General features: G+C 36.6%; 4 protein-coding genes across 9 annotated transcripts in view; 2 read left to right on the plus strand and 2 right to left on the minus strand.

Annotated features, from left to right (window-relative positions):
• LOC143346824 (importin-13-like) lies at nucleotides 1-8367 on the minus strand. Of its 3 annotated transcripts, XM_076775325.1 has the most exons (10): nucleotides 7275-7407; nucleotides 6775-7185; nucleotides 6540-6704; nucleotides 6317-6457; nucleotides 5981-6234; nucleotides 5135-5897; nucleotides 4073-4982; nucleotides 3844-3990; nucleotides 3342-3626; nucleotides 1-165 (listed from the first exon to the last, which is right to left on the minus strand). In XM_076775325.1, the coding sequence occupies exons 2-9, from the start codon at nucleotides 6934-6936 to the stop codon at nucleotides 3352-3354; spliced, it is 2817 nt and encodes a 938-aa protein (XP_076631440.1). In that variant the 5' UTR covers nucleotides 6937-7185; nucleotides 7275-7407; the 3' UTR covers nucleotides 1-165; nucleotides 3342-3351. The 3 variants fall into 3 exon arrangements, with proteins under 3 accessions (XP_076631440.1, XP_076631438.1, XP_076631437.1); XM_076775323.1 differs by lacking the exons at nucleotides 1-165; nucleotides 7275-7407 and adding an exon at nucleotides 8322-8367 and having other exon boundaries at nucleotides 3043-3626; nucleotides 6775-7236; XM_076775322.1 differs by lacking the exon at nucleotides 1-165 and having other exon boundaries at nucleotides 3043-3626.
• LOC143346830 (uncharacterized protein C1orf50 homolog) lies at nucleotides 1566-3154 on the plus strand. Of its 4 annotated transcripts, none has more exons than XM_076775340.1 (4): nucleotides 1566-1781; nucleotides 2255-2364; nucleotides 2442-2773; nucleotides 2851-3154. In XM_076775340.1, the coding sequence occupies exons 2-4, from the start codon at nucleotides 2334-2336 to the stop codon at nucleotides 3037-3039; spliced, it is 552 nt and encodes a 183-aa protein (XP_076631455.1). In that variant the 5' UTR covers nucleotides 1566-1781; nucleotides 2255-2333; the 3' UTR covers nucleotides 3040-3154. The 4 variants fall into 4 exon arrangements, with proteins under 4 accessions (XP_076631455.1, XP_076631456.1, XP_076631454.1 ...); XM_076775341.1 differs by lacking the exon at nucleotides 1566-1781 and adding an exon at nucleotides 1793-2152; XM_076775339.1 differs by lacking the exon at nucleotides 1566-1781 and having other exon boundaries at nucleotides 2161-2364.
• LOC143346826 (uncharacterized) overlaps nucleotides 7724-15817 on the plus strand; it is a 26625-nt gene continuing 18531 nt past the window's right edge. The window contains exon 1 of the mRNA XM_076775329.1: nucleotides 7724-7814. The gene's annotated coding sequence lies outside the window, so the exon portion shown is untranslated. The remainder of the gene's footprint in view (nucleotides 7815-15817) is intronic.
• LOC143346825 (dnaJ homolog subfamily C member 11) lies at nucleotides 8657-12170 on the minus strand. The gene is made up of 8 exons (XM_076775326.1): nucleotides 12017-12170; nucleotides 11239-11368; nucleotides 10924-11167; nucleotides 10545-10858; nucleotides 10259-10466; nucleotides 9629-10190; nucleotides 9413-9542; nucleotides 8657-9337 (listed from the first exon to the last, which is right to left on the minus strand). Exons 1-8 carry the CDS (start codon nucleotides 12086-12088, stop codon nucleotides 9315-9317), a joined length of 1683 nt encoding a protein of 560 aa, XP_076631441.1. The 5' UTR covers nucleotides 12089-12170; the 3' UTR covers nucleotides 8657-9314.

Below are 15817 nucleotides of genomic sequence, written 5' to 3' on the forward strand. Positions count from 1 at the left end.
AAATGATTTTCTCAAGGAAGACCCAAAGGTCCGTGGAGTCATTCATCCTCGGGCTTCTTCCGCGATGACGCAAACTGCCGAACGAAACGTCGCTCGAAAACGTAAATTAATCTCGTGGGAATCTGCTTGGCCTCTAACAAGGCCCGCCGTGAACGAAAGTCAACCCTGTAGGAAAGAAATATTATACCTTTAAACGAAGTAAAAGCAAAAACGATAAAAGAAAATTTTTGTTCAATAATCGAATAATAAGAAATTAAAACGAATAGACAAATCCGCGCTCGACCTGTTTCTCGGTCCGCATTGTGTCTGCCAACGTATTCGACATAAAAGTTTCTACATCCGTGGAAAGAAGTCGGGGTAAAAACCGAACAAATTTACATTCCGTCAATGAGCACAATGTACGTAATTCGAATTTTGGCCAAAATTCGGAGCATTTTAGTCTCTAACATCAGACGAGCGAGTCCGTGCAAACACGTAAAATATAACAATGCTGCCGGACTTTAACTCGTTGGAGTTTGCAAGGTGGAATTTCGGTTACCATCGAAAGCTCGGCCAACTAAATTCTCTGGCGGGCTACGCCAACTTTTGCCAACTTTGATCCGTATTAACGGGCCGGTAAATATGCAGAACATGCACCCGAGAACCAGCTGACCCGAGGATTTGTCGTACTTATCTCTAACTGCTTGTAATTAACGTGTAAAAGTGAATTCAAATTCGTGTAAGTAGAACGGATTCGTCTTGCGGCGTTAAACAAATTTGATATTCCCGAATAACGAAAAAAAATGTTAGATTCGCTTGTAAATTAACTTTCGTTCGCGTTACATTCATAAATTAAAATCCATTAACGTATTCTTTAAAAAGCTAAACTTTTGTTTACGCTATTCGATTTTTTTTTATCAATAAAAGGATTCGAAAGTGTGGTAAATAAAGACCAAAATAAGCAGAGTCATAAACAAGAATTAATTGACGTACACTACCGTTTAAATTTATGGATCAATTTTCTAATTTTTAACGAAATTAATTTGTAATAAACAAATTTTTGTGGAGATTGCTTTCTTGATAAGTATATGATTATCCCGCATTAATTTATGCACCGTTACAAAATTCTTTTATTAAATGTAAATCTCTGATAACACTCTTGAACCATTTTTCTACAGATTTATGATCAAAATAATTAGTCATCGATAACTATTGGAAGCGATAGTTTTTTTTATCTTTGTCGGTACGTTACCTAAAAAATACGAAAACATGTGGCGCTATCTACGAATGGGGATTTTAACTACTGTAACGGAATGCAGGTTATGCGTACTTCGTTTGTGATTTAAGATCAACGAACGACACTAAAGAAAAGGAGAAATTCTGTTCAATAAAGAGAATATTTACAGGTTTTATTCTTTTTTTATGGTTCATTTAATATAAAATGGCACGTTAGACGCAGAAAATTCTTTACATTTATAGCATCTGCTTTGTGAAAGATAAATGTTCAGTCGTAAACTTTGTGGGAGGATGATGATTGGTCCATTTTGCTTACGACAAATACAGCGACTATATCGAAATTTCGATACGTCGAGTCAACTATCGATGCAAACTAACATCGGCTCTTTCTAGAAAATCAACTTCCGGTACCACGAACAATAAAAGAGATCTCGCCTCTGTTTTTTACTCTATGTTAAGACAGTGTGATTTATTGTGATCGACTGTGGCTCGATCACGTGACGAATTGTTTATTTGCATTTGCTCAATCTTTATTTCGGACCAATGATTAATAATTTTGACTAGAGGTATGGGGAATTCGTATACTATAGCCTTCACGATATAGAGGGGTCGTAAATTTCTTCGAACATTTTAACAGATACGTATTGACTGCCAAAAAGTAACGTGATCAAACGCAAATAAGGACTCTGGCCATGGTCAGAACTATAGAAATAAATCTTTCACCCAGTGTCAATGTATCTACGTATTATGAACTTTAAGATACATGAAATCGATGCTTTGACGTCGGAAGAAATTTACGACGTCGCTATATCGTGAAGATCATGGCACTCTGAGTAGACTATGTAAACCAAGACACGATGTAAATCTTAAAATGACGTAACAGCTGATGCACTAAATATATATATATATGACATCTAAGCTACATGTATAGTAAAAGGTACTTACATTACGAATGAAATCGAAAACTACGTATTTACCACCTAAATAAAATAATGCGTCGGATGTAACATAAAAATCGAATACTCTAAATTGCTTTTAGAAGTTTTGACTTACTATGAAGCAGTTAATCCAGATTATACAATAGAACACTGAAGTTTCATTCCTTATATTTTACTACAATGGACAAATCCAACAATCTACTCTCCAAAGGTATAAGTTAAAAATATTTTGCAAATTTTCTTACGTGTTTCAAAAGTATGCAACAACAATTATTAATGTTTAAACAGTAGCTCTAGTAGAGCGCAATACCGAACCACAAGGTATTCCATTAAATAATCCAGAAGCTGTAGCCAAGTCAACGCAAGAGGATCTGATTGCGTTGGCTATAGAAATTCAAAAAGCTGACAGTTTTGTTAAAGTAAATGCATGTAGCAAGCTACAGGTAATTGCAGAGCAAATAAGATCTTTGAAGAAACAAGCTGAAACCATTCTCCTAGAAGCAGATTGGAACATGAAATTGCATCATGTTGCTTGCAATTTTGTGAAACACCCTGGACACGTGTATCACCTCTATCAACAAGAGACTGGCCAGCTTTATTTTTCTATGCTTAGTCCAGAGGTAAATTATGTTTTATTTTTAATTTACTCCTATAATTTTTAAAGACGTACAAATTTGCAAATTATACTGTATTGTAGGAATGGGGTAAGTCAGGACCTTCTCAAATTTACAAAGGTGCATACAGATTGGAACAAGATCATTCGTGGACGCCTTTACAGAAGATCGACGCTAAAAACAAAGAAATGGCCATGGTAGCTAAACTTTTATCGAATATTCCGTCGACTGCATCTACGTTCAAAAGTATCGATTTAAATGTAAATATGTAATATATAAAAGAAAGCATAATACAGCAACTGTAATAAATAAATTTAAGTACATTTTGAAACCAAAAGTAATTAATAGAGAACGTTATAATCTGAGAATATTACTATATAATATAAATTTCTTTACCCTTCATATTTACCATTATATCAGTCTTTATTTAAAATTAGTCACTATATAAAAGATAAACGTTAACCTGATTAACTTTATTCGCGGAGAAAGTATTTTACACAATACGTAGCACTTAATATGCAAACAGAATTTCATATCAAGTATTCTCATTGATGCAATGAATTCCTTCCATTACCTTTTCCTTCTTATTGCTGGCATGGCATTATATTTCCAGTCTTTGCCGAAGCTAAATTTTGAAGACTGAAGTCGTCTAGAATCTCCCACATTCGCCGTGCGTAATGTCGTTCACGTAAAACGGTACTTATAAAAATCTTCTTTTGTCCTTCCGAGACTGAGAATTGTTCCGAGTGTTTTTCGAATCCGACACGAAGCCATTGTGGCATCCACTCGAAATACGCTTTGTTCAACGCTATCAGAACTTCTGCGTGAGGCAGTAAATTGTTCCGTGGTATTACTCCACCTAATTACGGTGACATGTTACAATTTTAGAATTATTATCCCAAAAAATACATCCACAATCAGGTAAGGGCAAAATGTATGTAAGTTAAGTGGGATACCCTGCTGCATATTCAGTATTTTCGATATATTTCGATTGTAAAATCAATCGAAATATATCGAAGTCATATCGATGTTCCACATCCCTGTGTACAAGTATTAAAAGAAAATCATTTACGTACCCACACATTGTAAAATCACAGAAACGAGTTCCTGGCCGATTGGTTGAATAAATATTTCCAAGTGAGGGCTCAGTTTGACAGCATTAGTGAGAAAATGCCCAGCTGCTCTGACTGTTCCAGTTTCCGGTAACATTAAGCAATCCATTCCTGTGAAAGATATCGTGCAAATTGTACCATTGAAATATACGTCTAGAAGGAAAACCTAAAGCTTATAAAAATAAAAGCTTACCGCATTCTAACATTCTGGGAATTTGATCTGGGACTTGCAATAACATCTTAGTATTTTTCTTGCAAATTTGAGCCAACGATCCAAGATAAGCTTCCATCAATTCTGCCCAGTCGGATAAATTACCGTTAACAGACCTACAGGCTCTGACACCGCTTAACGTTACTGAACTTAATTCCGCGAAAATGGGCCCTATGATGTTATCGGGATCTTGTCCAAATAACACCACAAGTTGTCGCAACAAATGCAACGCGGCAGGGTGGGGCCACGTTTTATACGAGCCGGTCAAAATTGGAAGAAGAGGTCGTGCTTCTACTTCGGGATACGACAACGACAATAGAGATTTTTTTGCGCAAACATACATCGCTTCCAGCGTAGCATTATCCTGACCCCACTCAGGATGTTCGACAATTTGTTTGAATATCGGCAATAGTTCATCTAACACAACCTTTCCGATTGATCCTTCCATCGTAGAAAGAAACATGCCAACCATTTTTAATTGTGTTGTTATCCCGACACGCACCACAAACGATGGTTGTTTCAACAATGCTCGTATCTTTATTATGCATAAGCCTAACGTAGCGTCAAGGTGAGCTAACTGTTCTTCAACAGTAGATAAAGTGTTCAATAATTTACTGGCAGCAGACATCAGTCGCAAACATTCCGCGCTACCGGGTGCAACATTTGGAAGTGTTTGTTCGATTGTGTTAAGAATAGACGGCGCGAAAGGTGTCATGTGTCGTCCACATTCTCTTGCTAAGTCCTTCAAAGCCATACTAGCAAGGGGTGCTGTCACAGAACCACTGACTAAACCTAAAGTCACGATTTGCAATACTCTTTCTAGCCAGGGATCCGGATGTTCCCCTATCCACTCGGCGTACGATCCTATCGTTGAACACGCGCATGCTAAAAGCTGCAAATGTTGAATAAATTTTCAAATATCTATAATATTGTAATTATGTACTAGAAAATATTTGGCGAATTTCAACGTACAGTGTCCCCTCTAAACTATTACAGACTACACCATAATTCGATTATGCACGATTTTAGTACAAGAGAACTTACCTCTCCCGGATAAAGATCATAAGGAATATGAGTAAGAACCAAATCCATCAAAGCAGGAATGTAATGCGACTCTTCTGCACCAGCTCTGTCTGCCACAGCTTCGAAGGCATGTAAAGTCGATTCCACGTCAGTCCACTTTTCCGATCCATCCAATGTTAGACTCAATCTTTGTCCAAGAAGTAATAATAAATCTTGTCTCAATACTCTATAACAATAATCTAAGGTGTCTGCAACATCTTGTCTGTAACACCTAAAGTGTTCCCGTTCATCCGCGTCCCCAGCTTCGCTCGGAGATGAAGGAAGCGTTGATTTTCGTAATAATGCTTGCGCTAACCTCGCGTAAATAGGTTTTAGAGCTACTAACGCACAGCTCTTGATAGGTTGGTCAAGAGTATTAATATCATCCTGTAACGTATACCAAAATCCAAAAGGTATACAACTCCGAGTTTCGTCCGTCGGATACCGTCCTTTTTGTTCCGAACATTGTAATAGTAACTCGATGAGGTTTTCTGCAGTCCATTTTTGCGTTTCACTTTCTTCTTGCACCAAAGCAATTAAAAATTCTCTGCTACGAGTTTCACCAATAGCAGTTAAGATTTCACAGAAGTATTGTCCACTGTATTGTTTGGCAATAGTTACCAAACTTCGTGCCCAATCCCATAATGTTTGCGGTCTATTTCTAAGTTCATGATGTGTTACTATTATAGTCAAACATTCTTGAACAACTTCCCAGCCTCTAGCAATTTCCTCGTTCGAACCTTCTCTTTAATTCAATATAAAATATATATATATACATATTTCATGCTGCTAATAAGTTTGAAATAAGTATAAATTTAGCACCTATACCTGCTTGGCGCATAATACGCTGCAGCAATTAGTAAATGAGGATATATTTGTCCAGTTGCGTCTAAAGGAAGTTGATAAACTTTGAGCCACGATAATGCACATTCCATTGCTAACAGGTGCAATGCATTGCCATTGCCTTGGGAATTTGGGTTGAACATTGAGAAGACTTGTTGTAGAAGCCAGGTTATTCTGTACCAACCATTGCTTAACGTTTTGGATAACTTGGCACGTTTTGCTTCAAACCTCCTTTCTGACTAATTAAAGTATCGAATGGAGGTATTAATTTGGAAAGCAACGAATAGTATCATACTGTATCTATATATATTTTACTTTTACCGGTAACACAGAAAGTGTGCGTAGTAACAATTCCAACATAGGAAACGAGTCATAAGGCAACATCCTCATGAGTTCATCCACAACATTTTTATCTTTTTCCTCATTTTCAGTGGTACAGGCATTTGCCACAAATCCAGCCAACTAAAACCACAAAATTTATTAATATACCATGATAATATTAAAGTAACTTGAATTGATTTGTAACTAATGTGAGGAACATTACTGCTTGACAGAGTTTGGAAAGGACAAACTTGGGTGTATTTGGTTGTTTCATAATACTGAGCAAACGCTCTTGCAGAACAGGGTATTCATTTTTAGGCACTTCATCCCATTGTTTAGAAATCTTGGTGTGCAACGTGGTAGCTGCGAAAAATTGCAATTCCCACGACTGCAACATAAATCAGGATTGTCAGTAATAATATGGTAACTGATAAGAATGAAGCAAATAATTTATTTACTTTGGAAGGGTCAAGGAGCTCCCAGACAAATGTCCAAGCTTCTGGTGAAGCCTGTACCCGTAGAAGCCAAGAATGCACCTCATTGTTTCCTTCTGCATAAAACTGTCTCACAGCCTGCTCAACTACAGTTGTATAATCCATCACACACTGTCTGTTTATCATGTAAAACCTTCTGTCACAACGTTACAGTATTGTTTGTCTCTATTCTACAAGGGCCTCATTGTCAGCAGGGAACCGCTTTTGCCGTTCAGATTTATTAAGGCTTTGTACTTAGTTTATTTCGTACGTCATGTCACGACGAACTTTTTTATTATCTTCCTGGTTAATCATTTAAGTCATAGTTCCAGGGAATTTTCACGTCAAACTCTTCAATCCTTGTTTACACGATCCTTTCCAGCCGCCTTGGAAATCCTATGAGTTGCGCAAATGAAATCTTCTCCCTGCTCTTACTATCGGTGAGAACTACGGATGCCAAATTGAACACCGAGTGCACTACTCACCCCATGCCAAATCACGCATATGTGAGCTCGTAGAATTTCGGAAAGTCGACAAAGGCAAACTGACACACGCTCCCTTTCTCGATTCTCCGAAGCTACCCGAAGTAATTTCGAACCGTCTCGTGGAAGACGAGAGAGCCGCCAAGTTGGCGTGAAATAGTTCGTTATTTTCCACGATAGATGGCGCCTATTTTCGACCTCAAACCCCCTGGTGCTAAAACGCCCAAGTTTGTCGTGGAATAGTTCATTATCTTCAATGATAGATGTCGCTTATTTTAGATCTCAAACCCTCTGGTGCTAAAACACCCAAGTTTATAGAGAAATCCATCTAGCGTGGACGATACGAACTATTCCACGACAAACTAGGGCGGCTCTCTCGACTCCCACGAGGCGGTTCGAAATTACTTCGAATAGCTTCGGAGAATTGAGAAAGAGAGCATGTGTCAGTTTGCCCTTATCGACTTTCCGAAACTCTACGAGCTCACGTGCGCGTGATCTGGCATAGGATGAGTAGTGCACCCGGTGCTCAATCTGGTATCTTTGGTAAGAACTAGAGATGGCATGCAAAATCACTAACAGTGATTTATCACAGTGTTCACAAAATCACGATCACGCTCGTGATTAAATTCCATTCACAACCGTGATCCGAAAGATGGCTTAGAACTAGAGATGGCGATTAGTCCAACTTTTGAAAATATCTTTTTGTCAATTCATCTAATATTTCTTACTTTGCATATTAAAATATATGGTAGGTTTTTACTCATAATAGCTGCTTTAGCTATAATTGGCTCTTCTAATAATATAAATCTATCATGTGATATACTCATACACGAATACAACGATTTTCATTAATTTTTTTTTATTTTCTGTTATTCTTACATTATTATAAATATATTTATTTATATATATATACACACATTATTATATATATTGCAATATTACGCCATATTCTACCAATTGAATCACCAATATCAAAAAACTTTGAGCCTTACTTACAACAGATTTAACAAATCAAAAGGTATACGAACTGTCTACTACACACGTACTTACTGAGCTACAGACAATAGTAGGAAACAACCTTTAAGATTTGTCAGCCATCTTATTTTGACCTACTACTAGCGCTACTCAATAATCATTGCGTACTAATAGGAAAGAAACAAGAAAATGGCCACGATATGTATCGATATATATCGATGACATTTGTAATAAATTTCAAGTACATTTTTATTGTTTCATTGGTTGTTTTGTGTTGAGCTGTAAAGTTATTTCAGATAAATCGACACACGAATATAGTTTTCAAAATTTATGTATATATAATTATATACACATCATTTGTAATGGAAGAAATATATATCATACACTAATGAACTATAATGAGAAATATTTATAGTGCAACCAATTTATTAACATTCTGTGTAACTTTGTGAGGTTGCTCATCTATAAATATCTCAAGTAATATGCAAAATATCTCTATTAGCATATTGTACGATTTAATAAGTGCTTGTTTTTTTTAAAATTTCGTTTAACAATTCAGTCATTATTTAACAGTTCAATGCAATCGTTGCACTTACTATTAAGAATATACTATTGTTTTTTTCTCTCCTATGGGCAGTAGTTGTAAATGTTTAGAAGTAATGTATTTACGTTTGTGCAAGAAATACAACTTTAACAGTTAAAATTCCAGAGAATTCCAGATAATATTCAAATGTTGCTTTCGTGTAACTAGTTTTTTTTTTATGTTTCAAAACTTTAATTATTTGCAGTATGCTTAATTTATATAAACACACTATTAAGGCGAATCAGTCCTCTACTTTTATCTCTGCTGGAATCTAAATTGGAACAATATAATGCAAATAATTATTCTGGGAAAATGAAATTATTGTACAAAGCATAAATTATTGATGAACGCTCAATTTCTTCAACATGATATTTGCTTAAATTTAATCTAAGAATGATTTAAAAAAAAAAACCTCAGTGAAGCGGTATAAGTTAACATCGCGTACTGCGATGATTTCACTTTATTTTCTTATGGTGTCGCATACGTCATGTTGTATTTACTGCGTGTGCTGAAACAGAGATAAGTTATCATTGAAATACGCGAAACTAGAATTTTAAATGCATATAAATTGATGTATTCGTACATGGTATTGGTATTCTGAGTGGTGCGTTGTCCTTTACAATACATTCGTGCGTTCGAGTACGAAACAAATATTGTACTAACAATTGTTTGTCCTCTCCGACGCATGGATCATAAAATCCAGGTAACTGGCTCTGTGAAATATAAAAATGTAATTTTGATTTTAAAAAGCAGTTGATCAAACTCCTTATAGTACCTACAAATACACAAGATATTATACCTTGGATGCATCATGTAGAACCAGTCTAGAGTTTTTCACCAAACATTGCAAAGGAATGGTTACGTCTATTACTTCGTCCCTATGTAAATGTTCATCCGAAGAAGATCGGTCCTCTTGAGGATACACAAATCGTCCGTACAAAGCTTTGGTGATAATTAATCCTCTTTTCGACTCCTCTTCGGTTCTTATTCTGCTAACTGTGGCTTTCATTAATTCGGTAGCAATTTTAGCTTCTTTTCGTTTTTCTTCCGTTCTCGATTTATTCATCTCTTTTTGTTTCTCTTTTTCGCGCTCTTTTCGTTCTTTCACCAGAGGATCTATCACGACTTTTTTTACGATAGTCCAGGTGACTATAGGTAGTACAGTGGCATAAAACACAGGGGCCGGAAGAACCTCGTCGCTCAAGTGAATCGAAAACATGTACGCTTGTGAGGCACGATTCAATTTCACTTTTAGAGTGACTCCTGTTGGTAATCCGACGCGTACAGCCGCAGAAAGACTACTATGCCGTGATACTTTTTTCTCCGCTCCATATTCCACGAATACTCCGAATGTTCCAGCCCTAGTAATCATGAAATGTTAACATTAACACAGTTAGAATTATAAAGCAATTTACTAGCAGTTACTAACTTTATACTTCCGCGTAGCTTCATCTGCTTCTCCTCCATTTTATAGGTATAATTAAGACTGACAAAAGACTGTAAGATACCCAAGTGTATTGACAATGCAGTATACGAACTAGACGTATCTCTTACTATCATTGTACTCATAGCACTTTGTATTCCTGCTCTATATGTGAGATACCCTACCGTATGTTTATCTAATTGCATTGCAAGGGCTGTAATTGATAAAATATAGTTTAACATTTTATATTTACTTTCGTACTTTTGTTACTTTCGTGTAGCGAGAAACATACTTCCTACAAGACCGGGTCTTATTCCGCGCGACGTAAATTGTAATATCGTCGCACCGTCACAGAATAATCTCCTCGTTAATGTGCGGAAACCTTTTATGGATACCATCGGTCCATTGCCGGCACCCACATCAAATTCTACCCAACCTTTCGACGAAAGCAGTCGTCTCGCAGAGACGTTTATAGAACCAGAACCTGTGCCATTTTGTGTACCCAACTGACCATACATAGTTACAGTGTCTCTTAAAGTAAGAGGTGCTTCAATAGACTGTGTAAATGTCATTCCACTGACTTCAATGCACGAAAGGAGATCCCTACTGCATTTTAAAATACAATATATACTCTAGTACATATATCTCTATTGGATATGATTACACATTACCTATCTTCATAGTCTTCATCATATCTGTTAAACAGATCTGTAGCATTTACATTCATCGTAATGCTGCCTTTGGGATTTGTGTGTTGCTGTAGCCTCCTCTCTTCCCTCTCTTGCACAAGACGTTTATACTCTTCTCTGATCTCCTGAGGAGTTTTTGTACGTTGCACAATTTCCCAACCTTCAGTTTCTAATCCTCTAATTCCCACCGAATCATAGATAGCTCTTTGATGTGGATCGCTTAAAACTATTGACCAAACAATGTTTTATTCGAACATGGATATGTATCAGAATGTACTTGCAACATTTTAGACAAACCTTCATAAGCTTTTTTCATGCGACTGAATAAAACTTCTGCCTCTTTTTTGATTAAAGGATCTCTGTGCTTATCAGGATGATATACCCTGCTTTGCCTATGATAGGCATTGCTAATTTCTTCCGTGGTTGCCTACAATCATAACTACCATGACCAAAAGATCTCAATGCCTTAACGTCAAGTATATTGCAGGGTTTTCATAACTCATTTCTGATATTTTATCTATCAGTTAATTTTAAAAATTTTTTGACAAAAATTCTGATGCAAAATTCAAAGTTACCACTCTGCAGGAAAACATTCGACGACCTATTATTGTATTACATTTTTTCGTAAGTATGACTAGTGGTATTTGCAAATGAAATTTGGTTAAACATTGTGCTAGTACTCTGCACAAAGGGATATACATCCATTCGTTTCCAATGACAGAAACTTCGATGAAAATATCGTTTTGAAACGCATATTCTGTCATGTTTCATCAAAAGTATAAGAATATAGATTAGAATGAAATAACAAGGTCGCTTCGTTCCACGAGTTGGCGATCGGAGTACAGCCACGGATTGCCGTGTTTCGAAACGATTTCAAGCGCAAAACTTTCCACGAAATCCATCTGAACAAATGCATCGTTATATTCCAATAATTTAAAATATTATTGCAAGGGGTACGATTACATCAGACTTTGGGAAGGAACGTGTCACGTGGAGGGCTCGGAATTGATCTCTACCCTTGACCGGGAAAATGGGAAATATTCGTTGGGAAAACGCGTTTGCCACGATTGCTCACGTTTTTAGAAATATTCAGGAATGCGTAGTAGTCATCTTCGACCGGATTATCCTGATCGCTATCGTCGTCCATGTCAATTCTTCGAGTTTCTTTGGATAGCAATACACTCGCAAGATGAACACCAATATTTTCTCGACTTCGTCTTCTGCTTCTATAGGTTACGAAAGACTCGACCGAGAACCGGCATCTTTTAGGTATGCATACACCGTTAGATGGAGCCTCATGATACTAATGAATCTTCACTAGCGGCGTATCAACTATATTACCGATCGGCATCTATTTTCTGATTTTATATTTTATTTACCTTATATTTTATTTACTTCTTAATTTCGATATTAAATACAGAAATTAATAACGGTATTCATTCAGTAATGGTCCTAGATCGCGGATCTCTTCTACACTGGTAGACAAAATTATAAGACACTCTGAGAATTACTGGAATAAATATTGTTTTTATAATTATTTTTATGTAATATTTTCATAAATTAAACGAATATTACACTAACATTTCAATTAAAATCAGAATAAATAAAATTATCATAATTTCTTAATGTTAATAATGGGTTCTACTAAGTTGTTCACAGATATTATGATTGTAGTTATACAGTCAGTTATCATGTGTTATCATGCTAGAATATAAAATTTTCTTTAACTATTCTACTACCGTAGTTCTGAATTTGTTCTTAGATTAGTTTGAAACTCCACAAAAAGTGTTTCTTCTATCTTTTTTTGGTCGAGTAAGCGCACAACTGTGATACAATAGCTTGCAAATGGCTTGTCAGGGAACGTGACCGTGTGCTAGTCAGGGCTCTGGCTCGGTTGGCCGCGACAAACGAACCACCATAAAAAAGTAGTAAAACCCAGAGGGGGAGAACTAAGGCTCTTGTCGGAAAGAAAGGGCACCTTAGTGCTCGAGAGTCAGTTTGCTTTGACATTCCCTAATCAAAACAAGGAGTCCCATTTCTCTTTTTTTCGTTCCTTGCGTTCGTTCAGCCAGCCGTAATTTTTAAAGAGCTCGAAGGATTGAGTTTCCTCGCAACGACTGCCATTTAGCTATACTAATTTATCGTTTCTCTATAGGCGTGACTTGTCGCGAACGAGCAACAGGAATTTCACGGCGCCCAAAGGCAACCGTACTTACGTCTCGATTTTCGCGATGACCCCAACACCAATTGTCCAAATTTTTATCATTTTCAAGGCGTTCATTTCGACATTATGTACGTTATTTTAATTATAAATTATATATTTTCAAACAGTGTGTAATTCAATTTACTAAAATTATAAAATTGTTATATAAAATAAAGCAGTCAAAATACAGTTTTATCGATTATGAGATAAATAATCGGAGAACTGTACTGATTTTTATTTTGGCGTTATTCTTCTGCTTGGAATCGGAGTATCGTGCAAGCGATAGTAATTGGACAAGTAAAGCCCACGGTGTTTTAATAGAGAATTAACCACGTTCGCGGCCGCTAATGGCAACGATAATGTTAAGAGGCGAAGAAACAATCGACCGGACCGACTGGCCAGTATTGTTAAACACGCTCATTGTACTGGTCTAACAATACACTGTTACAGTGACAACATCCAAGCTCATGAGTCCTAGCTTTCAATCAACAATCCGTTATCAGCATTGAAAAATATCCGGCTGTTCCGATGCGGCGCTCCTTGTCTTTCTATCCTAACACGTGAGTCGTTTCACGTTACAAATCAGTGGCTTTCAATAATCATTGTCGCTCCAGCGAACAAAATTTATATACGAACCGTTCACAAGCCAACTCGATTAACTATATTTTTCAAAATCATTGAATAGCCATTCAATTATTTTTATCGATTCCAAACTTTTCATTGCTAGCGTACGATTATAATCCTTATATTTTTGAATACATTTAAAAGTCGAGGAAATGCAAGCCATGCATGCAGAGTACGCATTTAATGGTCGTTATCAATATCCTGCCTAAATCACGTAGCCTCGTATTACATAATCAAAGTCACGTATCGCCAGGCCGTTTCTTCGAACCGAACACCTATACCACTTGGGAAGTATTTATGTTGCCCGCGACGAATGGTTGGGAACTGGGCGCTGTTTATTTCCCCAGTGATTTCGATCTCGATACCGACTGACAACGTCGTGAAAAGGAACCAAATCGTTCCTTGAAACTCCATTCTGAAATACAAAGGGACCATTCTCTATTTGGAGTATCGTTTTCTAGGCTGCATTTAGAATTTTCAATGAAATACAATTACAAAGCTTGAAAATTTAAACGTTGTTGTTCGTATGCATTCATGTTTCACACGATTTGTCTACAAATTTGTTTTCTTGTTACGTATAAAAAGACGTTAATAGTTAAAAATATAAATATTTGCAGCACTCTTGTACACCTTCTATGTGCATCACTGCGTGTTAATAACAGAAAATAGTAAACAGTCGATCTGAAAGGGGTACGATTAGAGTGGTCGTGAATCCCGTGTAAGGTAGAATGCAGCTTCTCTAGATGATGCAATAATTGTCAGAGTCCAGGAAAACGTTTACTGGGCCGGCGCGTGCAGCGTGTGCAAGTCAATGCATCAGATCGGATCTTTCGTCCAATGGAAGAGCTTATTGTACCGCAGTCCCCGCCCAAAGCATGGCGACTGCTTTTCCTTCCCCTTTATTCTACTGCTTGAACGGTTCTCCGGCTTATTCGCTGATATTCCGTACTTTGCATGTTCACAAACGCGGTTTTGATGGGTCAATTAATTGACAGTGATGGGACCAATTCACTGATATACTAATTAATACCAATACGTATCGATACACATGCATCGCTTGAAAATATCAAACTGGTATTAAAATAAATTGTCATCGATATTAGTACGACGCATTTAACATTTTGTCTAATATCGATAATATGATTCGTACGTCAATTATCATCGATAAAGCGAGATAATGATGTAGCTAGTTTGCTATAGGTCGCTAGGTCGTGGATTATTCGAATGATTTTGATTAAACATTTGTTTAAATAGTTACTCGAATAACTTCAAATCGTCACTAATTATGTTTGATATTCAGACAGTTTATAAAATATTAATATTGATTTCTCCGTGCCCTATAAGTTATGAATGTAATTAAACAGGTATTAATTTTAATGTAATCGATAGGTATTGATGCGGCAGCCGCATGTCTCGATTAAGGCTGGAAGTAATGGAATAATTTAATATTCAAATATTTTATGGGTATTCGAACGCTACGAATATAATATAAATTAGTATTAAGTAATGATAGATGAACTTAATAGTGAACAGTACTTACCTAAACATACAAATGAGGTTTCCTTTGAATAATTTGAAGTAGTAAATCTTTTGTAGAGACTCACATTTTGTGAGTGTTTGATGGAAAGTATGTTATGACCCGTTAAACTCGAAGGAGTCGCGTGGCTGTAAGGAGAATCAGCAAGTCTGTGATCAGACCGAGGCTATGTATTCAATGTTGAAATGAGGTTCCAGTGGATTCAGCGACTTCTCCGTGAGCCTTGCGCCGTTAAATTCTGCTAATTCGATTATAGGTAACGATTATTGTGCGAAACAACGATTGCTCAACGCGATTTCTTAAGACTCACCTGACCGCAATTACATAATCCTTGTTTTTGCAACATTGAACCAGTTCTTTTTCGTCGATGCAATAATAAAACGGCTTACGAAGCATCCCTCGTAACACTAAAAAAATGAAAGAATGCGTTCTAAAATATCGGTCAGAATTTTTGAGAATTTCATTTGGATTAATAATGTTTGTTAAAACAAATTGTACATTTTTCTAACGTG

Source organism: Colletes latitarsis, chromosome 10 (genome assembly GCF_051014445.1).
Source record: "Colletes latitarsis isolate SP2378_abdomen chromosome 10, iyColLati1, whole genome shotgun sequence".
Classification (NCBI taxonomy): domain Eukaryota; kingdom Metazoa; phylum Arthropoda; class Insecta; order Hymenoptera; family Colletidae; genus Colletes; species Colletes latitarsis.